Below are 16,291 nucleotides of genomic sequence, written 5' to 3'. Positions count from 1 at the left end.
TAGTCCAGGCCAAAGCCAGGAACTTCATCTGGCTTTTCCACATGAGTTGCAGTAGCCCACTGCTTTTCCCTGGCCATTTGCAGCCATTAGAGTGGCCAGAATATGAATCGTTCCCTCTATGTGATGTTGGCATCTCAGGCAGCGCCTTTACCTGTTGTGTTACAATGCTGGCACCAAGCCTTACAAATTATTAAGCAAAGGTTTACACAGTTACAATTGTGTTTTTATTTTAAAAATGCTTTTTTTAAAAAAAAAAAAAGATTTATTTGAGAGATGAGAGTGACATAGAAAGAGCTCTTCCAGCCACTTGCCAACTCCACAGACACCTGCAGCATCGGCCTGGGCTAGTCTGCGGCTGCACAGTCTCCCACATGGGGAGCAGGCCCACGTGCTAGGCGGGCCAGCCGTCATTGGCTGGTTTCCCATGTGCTTTACTGAGCAGCCTGATTGGAAGTGGAACACCTCAGACCTGAGCCAGTGCTCAATATGGGATGCCATGGGGAAAGGGAGCTGCAGATTCCCAAAGGATTGGGAGAGCCCATGAGTCAGCTGAGGGATTTGGGGTAAGCTGGAGGCTCTGATGAAGGCAAGTAGTCAAGTGTTCAAGGTTTCTGCATGATATGTTAATTTGATCTCATTTGTTAACAATTTCAACTAATAACTTTGTTCTCTCTGTTCAGGCTGCAGAAACAGGAAGTGGAAAAACTGGTGTAAGTACATGTAAACTGATTTATTTTCTAGAGTTGAATTCTGAAGTAATTTCAAACAGTAACTTTGACTTTGGAATGTTTAATAAAGCATCTCTAAAATAAAAGAAATTGATTATTTGCTGTTGAAAGTGTGACTTTATGGCCTGGTGGTTGAGATGATTTAGAAGAGATTCTTGTAAGGTTTAAGAGTGTGGCTTTAAACTGGTCTTGGAAGGTGAGGTCCAGGATCTTTAGTGTTTGTATTCACGTCTGAATTTTAACACGATTTCTCTTAATAAAGAGATTACAAATACAAGTTGGTCATTTGCTGGCCTAGACCCAGGATGGGAAAGCCCAGGCGAGGTGCTGTTTTTCTTTTGTAGATTCATTTTGCAGGTCTTTATTGTTTATTGTTATGGGCTGTTAGCTGGCTCATACTTGCTTTTTCTGTCAATTATGTTATTTCGGTTTAAATGAAAGAAATCTGAAATGTGTGTAACTGTTTATGTATAATAACTTTGTCAAGTAAATGGATTATTAGACTGTCATTAGTATCTGAATATTAATACAGAGCACTTCTGTTTCTTTGGTAGGCTTTCAGTATCCCAGTTATCCAGATAGTTTATGAAACTTTGAAAGACCAACAAGAAGGCAAAAAAGGAAAAACAACAATTAAAACCGGTGCTTCGGGTAATTTCTCTAATTGATACTGCCTTTTGTGCAAACCAGTGAGTTGCCTCTCTGATATCTGGAAATGGAGTTTTCAGCGTGTGCTTTTGTTTGTGTTGCCAAGTGTCATTGGGTACATGAGCAATGCCAAGTTGTTTCCTGACAGAGCAATGGGGCTCCCCTCGAGCAAACACTGGCCTTTTTGAAATAACATTAGTTGTTTTAGTGTTTTTCTTTCTTAACCTTGTAAGTTTTTGTGTGTAGCATTAAATATAGATTGGCACAACACTTTATAAGATATTGAGGAAGGGTTTTGCAAATAATTTAGGGAGAAAATATCCTTGATGATGATACTTATTGCTTTATTTAGGGAAAAGAGACCTGCTTTTTGTTCAGACACAGATTAGTGGTAGCACAGGCAGTTCTAATGTGAAGTGCACATTTTAAAGCCAGTTTCTTACCTGTAGTCCTGCTGACATGGAGGTTGGCTCGTTATTATAATTCTGATCCTATCTCTACCATAAGTGATAATATTCCATTTTCTTTTACCACTCTATGATTTTGTTGTGTCCTAACAGTTGAGTAGATTGTTTCATGTTGCAAATCAGGATGTGATAGAATAATAAGTTTAAGTAGAGTGGATTTGGCATATCAGCATTTTCTGTTCAGTTGGAAAGTAATGTTACACTTCTCAAAGAATTCATTTGTAAATGAACTGTGAGAAACATAATAATTGTAACTCTTTAGACTAGTGACCGGTTCTTAAATAGTCTCAAAACTTAGAGCGGTATCATGCCGTCGTTTATGACGGAAGGTAGTAGAAGAGAATGCAGCCAAAGAAGGGTAACCAGAGTGATACTGTTTCTTAAAAGCATGTCCTCTGGTCAGTTTAAAAACAGACATATTTGAAGATGGAGCAGAAGTAAGAAGAAAAAAAAGAAGGGAATTTGTAAATCATTGGAAAGATTTGGAGAGAAAATAGTGGAGAAGGACCCAATAGATGGAGATTTGTTTAACTTACAGTACTTCCTGATAACTAGATTGAACCAATAATGGAAGAGTGAACATCAAGAAAGCTTTTTCTCTTGTTGTTGGAAGTGTTTTGCAAGATAATAGATATATTTTGACCAAAAATAATCTGGAGAGAGCTTTTGAGTGGGAAGTTAGACTAGAAAAAAGCATAGGATTTGCTTTAACTGTTGTCATTCTTTATCCATAAATGATTAAAGTGCTTCAGAAAAGGAAATTGCCAATTTCGTGTAAGGAAGGAAAACAAAATGTATGCATTTTGGGTGTTAATACTGAATTTTTATGACGAAGCTTGCTTTTCTTTCAAGACTGATAAGAAGATAATTAAACCTTGAAATACTGGTCAGATATATCTGCTGTGAATGCAGTTAATTTGCCTATTAGCAACCTATATTTAATTCTATCAGCACAAAGATCCTATTGTCTGGTCCCAAAGTATGCTAAAGCAAGTGAGGATATAAGTCTTTGTCTCCAGTGGACCAGTAATCATTATCTGTGACATGTATCAGTTTTGTCTTCAATTTGCAACAGTTTTACTTACATATTCTATAAATTGCCAGTGAGCTACATCCTACTTGCAAGCTGAGTAAAATAAACCACAAGGAGTACTCACAATTCAATATGTCTATAGCAGGCTTATTTATTTTTATTGGAAAGTCAGAGAAGGAGAAAGTCATAGAGGAGGAGAGACAGAGAGGAAGATCTTCTGTCTGATGATTCACTCCCCAAGAGGCTGCAACGGCTGGTGCTGCGCCGATCCAAAGCCAGGAGCCAGGAACCTCCAGGTCTCTCACACGGGTGCAGGGTCCCAAAGTGGTCCTTGACTGCTTTCCCAGGCCACAAGCAGGGAGCTGGATGGGAAGTGGAGCTGCCGGGATTAGAAGCGGCGCCCATATGGGATCCTGGTGAGTTCAGGATGAGGACTTTAGCTGCTAGGCCACCGCGCTGGGCCCAGGCTTATTTTTAATTTGACAATTTTGTATGTCCTGTGAATACTGTTATAAATTGCCAAACAATCCTTGGCAGAAAAAGGTTGTTCTACCCTGTAATCTAAATAATGGGTAAAACCATATTGAATCTGTAAGAATTAAATTATATAAAATTAAATTATTTGCATTGTGTTTTGGGAAAATTTGTATGTTTATGGGTGACTTTCTTACTGTTTAGTGCTCAACAAATGGCAAATGAACCCATATGATAGAGGATCTGCTTTTGGTAAGTATATAGAGTTTACCAGCTCTGTTATAATTAATAAACTTTAACAATGATAATATATAAGTTTCCAAATAAAAGTATAATACTTGAAGATTTCATTTATGAGATGGTAGAATAATTCTTTATAATTAGACTGGTACTGGCATAGAAATAAACTGCGATGTGATGGAGATAAATTTAAGTTTAAAAGAGAAGCTAATGCACAGGAAAAAAATAATATTTCAGAGAGGAAAAGGGTGATTTGTTCAATCAAAGGTGATGTGATCAGTCCATGTTGAGCAGTTTAAAATTGACTTCTTCTCCATATGATGGGTAGATACAAATTCCATGTGTCTTCAAGGCATGCATTCATATAAAAATTAGGTATACAAAACTACGTGAACAGTTTATTGGTAGAACTTTCTTAACCCAAAAAGGCAATTCGCAGCGTGTGGTAGGTGTGTTGTCCAGTTGCGGCTTCTGGACCCATGGGTGGAGGAACGCCCCTGGGGGGTTCTGTCCCCTTGAATTGTGGTGGTCTCTGTAACTTCAGTACAAAAACGGGACAGTTGATGCTGAGGCCTTGGTGCTGCTCCTCTGGGCACACGAGTTTCTTTAAAGCACTTTAGGGAAATGGCAATGAGCTGCTGTTAGTGCAATTCAAATTTGGCACTCTTATATTCCTTGCCAGATTTGTTGCTGAAAATGTCATAAATAACAGGTAGCAGGGTGGAAACTAGATCTCGGCAGACCCAAGGGCATCTGTGGTGAATGAGGGTCGGTCTTGGGGAAGACACCATTGTCACCTTGCAGTCTGCACAAATCGGGCTGTGAGGTGAAGGAATTGTCGGTATGACTGATTGATATTTATTTTGGAATGTAGTATGTTACACAATGTGTACTAATACTTTGTTTTTTCTCAACTGCAGCAATCGGATCTGATGGCCTTTGTTGTCAAAGCAGAGAAGTAAAGGAATGGCACGGGTGTAGAGCTACTAAAGGATTGATGAAAGGTATTTGAACAGCATTTGTTGTTGTGGAAACTTTTGGGACAGTGTTTCAACACATATACTTTTTTTTTTTTTTTTAAAGATTTATTCATTTTATTACAGCCAGATATACACAGAGGAGGAGAGACAGAGAGGAAGATCTTCCGTCCGATGACTCACTCCCCAAGCGAGCCACAACGGGCCAATGCGCGCCGATCCAAAGCCGGGAACCAGGACCCTCCTCCGGGTCTCCCACGCGGGTGCAGGGTCCCAAAGCCTTGGGTCATCCTCAACTGCTTTCCCAGGCCACAAGCAGGGAGCTGGATGGGAAGTGGAGCCGCCGGGACCAGAACCGGCGCCCATATGGGATCCCGGGGCTTTCAAGGCGAGGGTTTTAGCCGCTAGGCCACGCTGCCGGGCCCCAACACATATACTTTTAAGAAGAGAAGAAAAGAAAATACTTACCAAGAAAGTCAGATTTACTGAAAGGAGACACAAAGATCTTCCACCATTGGATTCGCTCCCCAAATAACGGCCACAGTGGCTGGAGCTGAGCCAATCCAAAGCTAGGAGCCAGGAGCTTCTTCTGGGTCTCCCATGCGGGTGCAGTGTCCCAAGGCTTTGGGCTGTCCTCTGTTGCTTTCCCAGGCCATAAGCAGGGGGCTGGATGGGAAGTGAAACAGCTGGAACATGAACCAGCATCCATATGGGATGCTGACATTTGTAGGAGGTGCTTTAGCCAGTTGAGCCATTGTGCTGGCCCCTAATACGTAAACTTTTTAAAATACATGTAAGTGGACAATCTGAAGAGACTTCCAATAGTACAGAAAGACTGACGATTCTTCATTTAGTGTATACAAATTATAATCAAGCAAGAATGAGAGTTGCTACTTGATGAACAAATTGTGGTTGATTTATATAACTTCAAAATATTCTGTCCCCTTAGGGAAACACTACTATGAAGTGTCCTGTCATGACCAAGGCTTGTGCAGAGTTGGATGGTCTACCATGCAGGCCTCTTTAGACCTGGGTAGGTGTTTGAAGGAAATGATTGATGTGTGTGTGTGTGTGTGTGTTTTCAGGTTTTTATTGAAGAGACAGTTACAGAGAGAGAAGGTGAGATAGGGTGTTAGAGTGTTCTTCTACCCACCGGTCCACTCCCCAAATGGCTTCAGTGGCTGGAGCTGAGCCGATTCAAACTCTGGAGGCAGGAGCTTCTTCCTGGTCTCCCGAGGACTTAGGCCATCCTCTGCTGCTTTCCCAGGCCATAGCAGGGAGTTGGACTGGATGTGGAGCAGCCGGGATGAGAACTGGCACCTTTATGGGATGCTGGGGCTACAGATGCAGGCTTAGCATGATATGCTACTGTTCTGGCCCCATGAGTTGTTAGCAGTTTATTATTTTAGGACACAAAAGAATAATCACATAACGTTTGACTTTAGAAAAACAGAATAAAATCTAACCTCTTGTAAAACTGCAACATTTATAAGGACATGCATTGTAACTGAAATCAGTGAAAGGATTAAGAAAATGAAGTCAGGTAAAGTTCATGTGCATGATATGTTCTATCCATGGATGTTTTTCCTTAGTGACCAAAACAAAGCAAGATGCGGCGTCATTTATGTCTGTCGTGTTGATTTGTCCCTGTAAGCTCAAATCTCAATTTATGGGATTCTGAATTTAAGGAGTGTTTTTTGTTTTCTTGTTTTGTTACTATTTTTGTTTTTTTATTTTTACTTTTTTAAAGATTTATTTATTTTTATTGAAAAGTCAGATATATATAGAGAGAGAGGAGGAGAGACAGAGGAAGATCTTCCATCCAGTGATTCACTCCCCAGGCCACCACAATGGCCGGTGTTGCGCCGATTTGAAGCCAGGAGCCAGGAACCTCTTCCAGGTCCCCCTGCACTGGTGCAGGGTCCCAAGGCTTTGGGCCGTCCTCGACTGCTTTCCCAGGCCACAAGCAGGGGGTTGGATCAGAAGTGGGGCTGCCGGGATTAGAACCAGCACCCATTTGGATCCCAGCGCACACAAGGCGAGGACTTCAGCTGTTAGGCCACCATGCCGGTCCCTATTTTAATTTTTGGTGACATCTTCAAATGGAGATATTATTAAAGTGTGAATAAAATGACTTTTACAGGGCTTTTTACTTTAGGTACTTTTGTTATATTTATAAATAAATACTTTTTAAATCTAGGTACGGACAAGTTTGGATTTGGCTTTGGTGGGACAGGAAAGAAATCCCATAATAAACAGTTTGATAATTATGGAGAGGTAAGTGATGTGTTATTGGCATAAACAGTACTGGATTTTTTTTGCATCCTTGATTATTCATGACATGAATGTGAGTATAGAAATGATTCTCAAAGACAAGAGGATAGTATATTTTCCTCAGAATGTTGAGATTTTAATGTGGTAGTTTTGTAGAAATTATAGATTTTGTTTCACACATTTTTTTAGTCCTTCCAAAATATTCCATTGTCTTTTTTCACTCCATTCTGATGTTGCCGTTGGCAGTAATAGGTTATTGTTATTTCCTATTTTGATGCTGATGAACATAGACACAGTTCTGATGAGCATGAATGTTGATTCTAAAGCTGTGGAGTGCTCCTGCCGTTACGTGCTGTAGGTGTCTTTAACATTTGCATTAGTGCTTCACAGAATTATTTTAATATGCTAACATATACTTTCAGTGCATCTGTACTTCACTTATTAAGCTCATTTAAAATTTTGCTTTCTGTTAATAACACTTCACTTTCTGGTTTTCTAGGAGTTCACTATGCATGATACCATTGGATGTTACCTAGATATCGATAAAGGGCAGGTCAAGTTCTCCAAAAATGGTAAGCTTGCTATGGATCTTAGAGAAGGATATATTCAGCATTTGTGTGTGTGTTCTCTTGTTTTTTGGATTATTGTTGTAACAGCAGATGGAGGCAGATCTCTATCTGTTGTTCGCTTGCCGCATGCCTACTGTGGCCATGGCTGGGCCGGGTTGTAGCCAGGGTCCGTCTTGGTTTCTCATGGCTTTCAGGGGCCTTAGCACGTTGGCCATGGCTTGCTGTCTCCCAGAGTGCTCATTAGGACGAGGCCGGGATCAGGAGTGGATAGGGCTCAACCCTAGGCACCCCAGTGTGGAATGCAGGTGGCCCAAGCATCTTACCGCTGTGCCCATGAACCTGACCTTGTTTTTTTGAATGCCTTTATCTTTCCGTCTTTTCCTTCCTCCCTGCCTTTTGCTTGAGCAAATATTTATTTATTGTATGTTTGTTATATGCTAGTACCCCTAGTGAGTGTTGGAGACACAGCAGAAGATGGAGTAAAAGTTTTTACTTATGTGGGATTGACATGCTGGTGGGCAGAGGTAGACATAGATAATATGTTGGATGGTACTAAGACTGTGGAGGACAGCAGGATGCAAGACAAGGGAGTGGCAACAGCAGTTGATGTGGCAGGAGATGTGGGGCGGATTGCTTTTCCATAGGATAGACAGAGAAGGCTTTGCTGTGTTGATAGTATTTGAATAGGAGTCCGAGTGGGTGGTGGGCTGTGCAGCTGTCTCCTAGCACACTTCCAGCAGAGGGAGCAGTTAGTGTGAAGGTCCTGAGGGTTAAGCATGCTTGAGGTGCTGAGTAACAGGCAGCCAACCTGGCCCCAGTGTGCTGAGCTTAGATGAGGGCAATAGGCTAGCTCAGGGAGGCTGGGGGCCAAGCCAGGAAGGCTACGAAATGATCTTAGGTTTTTATTTTTAGTAAGATGGGAAACCCGCTAGGCTTTTGAGGAAAGAAGTGACGTTGCCTGTGTTGAGTTTAACAGTATTGAAAGCAGTGGGGGTGGGAAGTTTACATTGCATAGAGTAAAGGTAAAGAATTGAAGAGGTCTGAGGCCTGGATTCCTGTGATTGAAGAGAATCCAACAGGAAAAAACAGTGACAAGCCAGGAGCAAAAGGACAGAGTACATCACTTCCACGTCTGGGTTAGGAAGTATTTGAAGAGCAGTCAGATTGCGTCGGGTGCAGCTGATGGGGTCGTCTAGGGACTGAGGACGGAGACTTAGTCCCTGGATTTGACTTGTGTATGTGAACAAGCTCGACACCTGTTTGCGTGGAGCAGGAGGGCGAGCGAGGGCAGCCTGCTTGGAGTCAGTCCAGCTGCAGGCGAGACGAGAGGAAGCAGTCGCACTAAGGGTGGAAATCAAGAAGCTTTACCACAAAAGGGAGACAAAAAATGGAAGGTAAATGCAGGGAGAGACAGATTTGAGATAAGTTTGCTTGCAGTATAATGTGGGAGTGCTTCTATTCCTTGGAATTGACGTGTAGACAGGGAATAATTAAAAATGTAATGGAGAGAAGAGACAGATTGCGAACTAAAGAGAAGGGGAAGAGGCTGTGTTAAAGCAGTTCATCAGTGACTTCAGGTGGATTGGTAGTGACGGATGAGCATTTGAAAACACTTTTCTGATTGCTTAAATGTCTCTCTTCAAAGGAAAAGATCTTGGTCTGGCATTCGAAGTACCACCTCATATGAAAAACCAAGCACTCTTCCCTGCCTGTGTTTTGAAGGTAATTAAGATCATAGAAAATATTTTCTATTGAGTATAAGCTGCTAGGTCTTCTTGTTTTGTGGCTTGAGGTTGGGGAACAATTTTTATTGTTGTATTTATTCAATTCTAGAATGCTGAACTAAAATTTAATTTCGGTGAAGAAGAGTTTAAGTATCCACCAAAAGATGGTTTCGTTGCTCTTTGCAAGGCACCAGATGGTTACACTGTAAAATCCCAGCACACAGGTACTGTTCCTGAGCGGTGGGGCTTGTAAGACGGGCAGTGGGGAGAACCTTGGCCAACATGCCCTTGTGAACAGCCTAGTCCTTCCTTGTTAGATTGAGTCACACATGTTTGGTTAACTGATCAGTAAAACTCAGTTTCAAGCTTAATGCATGAATTGTGATTGGTTTCCAGTTAGGCATGTAGGGCGTTCCCAGTCAAGATGGGCCTGTCAAGGGCCATGGCTTCACATGACTGCCATCTTTATCACAGCCCTGACAGGTAGTGTCTTCCCATTTCACAGGCAGAGAACCTGAGGAGTAGGGCTTGGAGTAACTTGCCCAAAGTCATAGGTTGTACAAGTGGTACAGCTAAGTTAGTCTGATATCAAAACTTCACATCTTTTGCATTGTGCTGCCTGATGTATTAGAATTATTTGCTGTGTCATAGTTGTGTCACAGAGCAAGTCACTTTTACAACATCTGTGTGTCCAGTAACACTATTCGAAATAGATCTCTTTTAAACAAGTCTTTGTCCTTTTTAAAAATCTTAGTTTTGTGTCCTGTGCTTTTTGATGGTTATTTAAAATTTTGATGTTGAAATATTTACATCCGGGCTTTGTGAGTAGTGAGTTTTTGAGAATGTGTTCTTGTCTTTCCCAAGGTAACGCACAGGTGGCGCAGACAAAGTTTCTCCCGAATGCTCCCAAAGCTCTCATTGTTGAACCCTCCCGGGAGCTGGCTGAACAAACTTTGAATAATGTCAAACAGTTTAAGAAATACATAGATAATCCTAAATTAAGGTAAATTTCCCTTTTGTGCTAAAATACTACTGTACTTAGCTTTGAAGTGTTTTAGAAAAAGGGCAAGGTAGAAAAACAAGGTGGAAATTGAGTATACTTACATGATTAGGCTTGAATATAAATATAGTATAGGAATGGTGTCAGTTTATATGTAAACTTTTGTTTGGTACATGATTTTTATTTTGTATTGGCAAGTTGGTATTTTCCTTCTTATTTGAAGAGCACACTTAATAGAAAAACATTGGAATAAAAACTTATTTTTTTAGGAAAATTCTTTTTTCAAAAAAACAGATTTTATTTATTTTTATTGGAAAGACAGATTTACAGAGAGAAGGAGAGACCGAGAGAAAGATCTTTCTCCTGGTTCACTCTCCACATGCCACATCAGCTGGAGCTGAGTTGCTCCAAAGCCAAGAGCCAGGAGCTTCTTCCTGGTCTCCCATATGTGCGCAGGGGCCCAAGGCTTTAAGCCGTCCTCTGCTGCCTTCCCAGGCTGCAAGCAGAGAGCTGAATCTGACATAGAACAGCAGGACACAGATTGACACTCATGTGGGATGCTGGTGTTTCCCAGAGGATTAGCCAGTTGAAACATTGTGCTGACCCCTGAAAGAATTATCTTTTTAAAAAGAAATCATTTCATTCCGAGGTAGATTCATTTCCTCCCTTTGTTTGCATAGAGCAATGTGCCAGGCTGTTTCTGTTGCCAGCATGTCGATACACTGAGTCTAGACGGTTCACAACATGGCTTTCTTCCACTTAGGTTCAGCTGGGTCACTGCTTGGTACGGGTGTTTTTCTGTTGCTGAGACCACAAGTGGAGTTTCTTAGCATCAGTGTCTTTAATGTGAAGAAGGGCATACCAATATAAATTACTCTGTTAACTGATTTGACGCTTGACACTTGTTAAATTTTCTTTGGGTCCTTTTTCTCTTGAACATTGTTCACTCTACTGTAAAACAGACTGTTGTGGCTTGAAGTGTGCTCAGCATAGCTGCGCAGCTGTCACTGCTACCAGGTCCCAGAGACTTTGTATTTTCCCACATCCCAAAGAATTGCCTTCTACTGTTTATGTTGTATTATTTTCTTTGAAAAGCAGAGACATCTCCCATGCCCTGATTCCTGCAGATGCTCAGAACAGCTGGAGTGGGGCCAGGTGTGAAGCTAGGAACCCAGCTGTCTGCCAGGGTGTTTTTATTATTGAATTTTTTTTTTTAAGATTTATTTGCTTTTATTGGAAAGTCAGACATACAGAGAGGAGAGACAAGAGGAAGATCTTCTGTCTGATGATTCACTCTCCAAGTGACTGCAACGGCCGCTGCTGTGCTGATCCGAAGCTAGGAGCCAGGAGCTCTTCCTGGTCTCCCACATGGGTGCAGGGTCCCAAGGCTTTGGGCCATCCTTGACTGCTTTCCCAGGCCACAAGCAGGGAGCTGAATGGCAAGCGGTTCTGTCGAGATTAGAACCGGTTCCATATGGGATCCCGGCGTGTGCAAGGCAAGGTCTTTAGCCACTAGGCCACCACGCTGGGCCCTATTATTGAATTTTAACAGTTCTTTATATATTCTGATCTATATTCTGTATGTTAGTATATAATTTGCAAACATTTTTCCCATTCCATGATGCTCTCTTAATATTTTGCTTTGAAAGTTTTTTAAAAAAAGTTTTACTTAATGTGTTTGAAAGGTGGAATGATGGGGAAACAGAAAGAGAAAGACATCTTTCCTCTGCCGGTTCTCTCCAGATGGCTGCGACGCCCAGGGCTGTGACAGGCCCAAGTCAGGAGGCAAGGACTTTGCCAGGGACTCTCACATGGCTGTCAGGGGCCTAAGCACTTGGCAGGGAAATGGACGGGATGCACACCGGTCAGGACTCAAACCAGCAGTGTAGTATGGGATGCTGGCATTCCAGGCAGCGGCTTAACCCACTGGGCTACAAAGTCTGCTCTTCCTGTTTAAGTTTTTACTTTGATAAATTCATTTTTGAATTTTTTTGAAAATTTCATTTTTTTCTTTTGTTAGCTTTTTGGAGTAATCATTACCTGACTCGACGTCAAAAGTTTATTTCTGTGTTTTCCAAGAGTTTAGGTCTGTGATCCATTTTCATTCAGTGTGTGTAGTTTGTGAGGAAGGATTTCAGTCTGATTCAGCATGTCTGTCTGTCCCCGCATAGCTGAAATGAGAGACATTTAAACACAAAATGATATTCTGAGAAAAGTCAGTTCTTACTCTTCCCCCAGAATTTCTACTTGTCCCTCCTGAAGACAACTTTGTTAAAGTTAGTATTGGGTGTTTTTTTCAGAATTTGTTTATATACATGTAAGTACATTTGTTCATGAAGGTAGATTGGGACCAGGTATTAGAAGACCTGATACGGAGGAAGAGTTCTTGAGGGCTCATGTTTCCTGTGCCTCGGGCTCTCGCGTTTCCTTCTGGTCCCTAGCCGAGTGTGCTGTGTGGCTGCTGGGAGTGATGACTGCTTGTGTTGTGGATTCTTTCTCATTCACATACTCAGCCTTAATTTCCACCTAGAAGAATTAGATGCAGATCAAGCAGTGTAAAGCAGACGTTTGTTCTACAGTATTGTGTCATGCTTGTTCCAGGGAGCTGCTGATAATTGGAGGTGTTGCGGCACGAGATCAACTCTCTGTTTTGGAAAATGGCGTAAGTTATACTCTTAACATGTAGGGGCTGTTGTTTTAGCAAAGTAGTTCTGTTTCCAGAAGTCAAAAGAATATATGTGTTCAAAAGCAACTTGGCAAGTCTGCCTGTTCTTCCCGCAGAAGGATACTGAGTCAGTTGTTTCCAAACTCCTTGAGCAAAATTGTCGAATATGCCCATGCTCCCGCTGCTGGTCCTTTGAGTACATGATGTCCTTTTGGGAGCAGTTGAAAAAAGTTAACTCAAGTTATAAAAAATGAAGATAAGGCAGATTGTAGAGAAAGAAACAGAGAGGCGAGTTTGGCTGTGGAAGGGGAGGGCATGAGGTCCGCTTAGGCTGCCGTAGTGAAGAACTGAGCTGAGCCTGTGGGATCTCTGATTTGGAGAAGTTTGGTAAGTTCTTAACTGTTCCTCAATGCTGTCCAGGTGGGACATCCTAAAGTATTTCATGTATATGAAATAACTTAAGAATTTTTGTTTCATTTACCTTCCTAGACACTTAAGCATGATATATAAAACCACTTAATACTAAGTCATTGCATGCCATTGTGTCTCCCCTCCAATTTCTTTGGTGCCTCTGTCAAACTAAAGTTTTTGCTGAATGGACTTTGGATTTGACCTTTATGGTGTATTAGGAGCAAGGACTCTTACTGCTGACTTGCTGTTACTGTCTCTCTTACGTATATACGTGCGGGGGTATGTGTATGTGTGCACATAGGTACGTATGTGTGCATTATTGCTAATGTTGCTTTGATATGTTTTTATTTGGTGTATTGATATTGGACTTTGGTAACCTGAGAGCAATTTAATAGTAATTCTAATTGTGGGTCCTCAAATCCTAACTCTTTTTTTCCCATGAGATACTCAGTTTCTTAACTCGTGTTTTCCAGCCGCAGAGCTTTTGGGGAATTAGAACTATTTTCATCAATCCTGTCTCAAAATTGAATAGACTGAAGCCAGTAGCAAATGAAGGGCAGTGTTTCATAACTTTTTTGGCAGAATTCAAGTCTACTTCTGATGGAACCTAACACTTGTTCTTTCTGCTCTTTTCATCTTGTGCTCCTAGTGTTTGTCACCATTCTCTGAGTTAGCCCTATGTTGTCTTGCCAGGGAGGAATAGGTGAAACAAACAAAATCCAGCAAAAATATTTGTGATCTTACATGAGCATCAGTAAAGGGTAAAGTTCTGAAATGTATAATTCATTTGTGCCCATGTATAGACATCTGTGTACACATTTTGTAGTTTGTAAAGTGGGCCAGCACTGTGCTTAACTGAACGCATTTTCTCATGGTCGCCCTGAGTGGTCTGCTTCAGCAGGGCTGCATATCAGGGACAGGTGTATGTTGTTAAATGGCTTACACGGGATCAAACAGCTGACGGGCAGGGCTTTGTGTGAAGTTGTTCTCGTCACTTGTGAACTCGGCTGTAAACTATGTGGGAGAATGAAATGCTAATTGTGTTAGCATGGGATTCATTTTACTATTCTCTTCTTGATTTTTTAAAAAATAATAAAATGTTACATAAAGCTTCCTCTGAATTGAATCAGACCTATTCATGTTTGAACTGAGTTTGAATCCCAGTGTGCGCAGTTACTAACTGCCTGGTCTAAGTGCTGCTGGCCTAAGTTTTGTAAACATCAGCTTCTTCATTTAAAATGAGGACTACTGCTTGTGTTTAGTTCCATGGCTTCTTGTGGACTTTGAAGTACAGTGCCTGTTCGTCATAAGAGTTTAGCAAATAGTAATTGCTATTGGTCTCCCCAACAGTCTGGTGCCATTACCAATAATTAGCTAAGTGTATTGAACACTTGAAACACTGAGCATTAATTGCTACCTATCTTTCTCTTAATCATGACAACCAGCTTGCAAACCAAAATGTATTCCCCTGATTTAAAATAGAACTGATACTACAAGAGACTAAGTCAGAGTTTTCAGTACAATTATTACATATTCAAGTAATGGTGGAACTAGAAGCTGAGTCCTGTTTTAATTTCAAAATTCCTGTGTGTCTGATTTTTGCTTGGAAAAGACATATTTTAAGTATTAGATTATATATTACAGCTAAGAATATCAAAGTCAATTGTAAAAATCATGATATTAATTTCAAACCACATCCAAGTTTAATATATGACCCTATCTATAGCTCCTTTGTTTAGAAGTTTAGCATTGACTGTGAATACTTCAGTATCCATGTTTTTCTTATAAGTGAATAGCGGTTGGTTGCTCTTCTCGGGTAATTGTAGTTCTTCGGTTTTCATCAGCGGTTTCTTTTGCTTGTTTCAGGTGGATATCGTTGTAGGAACTCCAGGAAGATTAGACGATTTGGTGTCAACTGGAAAGCTGAACTTGTCTCAAGTTAGATTCCTGGTCCTGGATGAAGCGGTATGTTAAAACTGAGTGATACTTTTAAAACAAGGTGGTTTATAATTTTTGAGATAAAATGTGTAACATGAAGAAAAAATACATTTAGTCGTAGTCACGCTACCAAGACACAATCCTCATGAACAGTTTGGTATGTTTTCACCTATTCCTTATATTTATGTAAATACTACTTCATGTAGTTTAAATCTATCAGTAAGGAGTCTGGGAAAGTCCTTTTCTTAAGTTTAGTACTGTAAATATTTCATATTTGAGACCAATTTTTTGTAGTCAATTTTTAAAGCCATTTAATGATTAGGTAAGTGGCTGCTTGCCTAAGCGCTCTTGTTATTTAGATATCTAAGTGGGTGTTTTTTAACTTCCAATAGCTGTCTTTGTACATATATATATATTTTTTTTACATAATACGAATTATTTATGTCTGAGTTTCAAAAATGTGAACCATCTGGGAAGGCGTGAGTGTGTTTAAGGCCTTTGAAACATACTTCTAAGTTGTTTTCAAGATGGATTTAACCAGTTCCCGAACACCGAGAGTTTTCTATCTTCATTTTGAAATCCTGAGTTTGAGGACATGTGGTAGAAACTGTTAATTGTAATATCATCCTGGTGTGCGGTAATGTGGTTTTAGATTGTTCATTGTAGCTGTTCCATAGTTTAGTAGCAAGAAATGTAAAGGTAAACTTATAACTTGCCTTTAAATATCCAACAAAAATGATTATCGTGAAAATTCTGGGCTGTGCATGTGTAAAGCTTGGTGTCCTCTCGTAATTTAGATTTGATTTAGAAGACCAAAACCTTGTGTGTGATGAAAAGCTTCCTGTCTGTTCTTCCTGCAGGATGGGCTTCTTTCTCAAGGCTATTCTGATTTCATAAACAGGATGCACAGTCAGATTCCTCAGATCACCTCCGATGGGAAAAGGCTTCAGGTATCAAGTGGCTAATGCTCTTAAAGTACATGTGGGTAATTGTACGCATTAATGCATATGAGCAGGATCTGCATTTTTTGTTTGTTTCAGGTGTTTTATAAAAGATTTTCTACACGTAGACCTGTGTTTTATGTAATAATGCTTATTAACAGAATGAAGTGTTTTAGTATCTTCTGATCAACTGCTGTATGAA

At 40.7% G+C, this 16,291-nt stretch overlaps 1 protein-coding gene across 1 annotated transcript in view; it reads left to right on the top strand.

Moving 5' to 3' along the window:
• DDX1 (DEAD-box helicase 1) overlaps positions 1 to 16,291 on the top strand; it is a 33,258-nt gene that overhangs the window by 4,610 nt on the left and 12,357 nt on the right. Inside the window, exons 4-16 of the mRNA XM_058668258.1 lie at positions 681 to 710; positions 1,283 to 1,379; positions 3,555 to 3,602; positions 4,511 to 4,594; positions 5,517 to 5,600; positions 6,768 to 6,844; positions 7,341 to 7,413; positions 9,056 to 9,132; positions 9,244 to 9,358; positions 9,999 to 10,137; positions 12,736 to 12,796; positions 15,077 to 15,175; positions 16,009 to 16,098. Coding sequence (XP_058524241.1) covers positions 681 to 710; positions 1,283 to 1,379; positions 3,555 to 3,602; positions 4,511 to 4,594; positions 5,517 to 5,600; positions 6,768 to 6,844; positions 7,341 to 7,413; positions 9,056 to 9,132; positions 9,244 to 9,358; positions 9,999 to 10,137; positions 12,736 to 12,796; positions 15,077 to 15,175; positions 16,009 to 16,098 — 1,074 coding nt within the window. The remainder of the gene's footprint in view (positions 1 to 680; positions 711 to 1,282; positions 1,380 to 3,554; positions 3,603 to 4,510; positions 4,595 to 5,516; positions 5,601 to 6,767; positions 6,845 to 7,340; positions 7,414 to 9,055; positions 9,133 to 9,243; positions 9,359 to 9,998; positions 10,138 to 12,735; positions 12,797 to 15,076; positions 15,176 to 16,008; positions 16,099 to 16,291) is intronic.

This window comes from Ochotona princeps, chromosome 8, assembly GCF_030435755.1.
Source record: "Ochotona princeps isolate mOchPri1 chromosome 8, mOchPri1.hap1, whole genome shotgun sequence".
Classification (NCBI taxonomy): domain Eukaryota; kingdom Metazoa; phylum Chordata; class Mammalia; order Lagomorpha; family Ochotonidae; genus Ochotona; species Ochotona princeps.
Note: the sequence above shows the minus strand (reverse complement) of the source record. Positions and strands in the feature narration are given on the sequence as shown.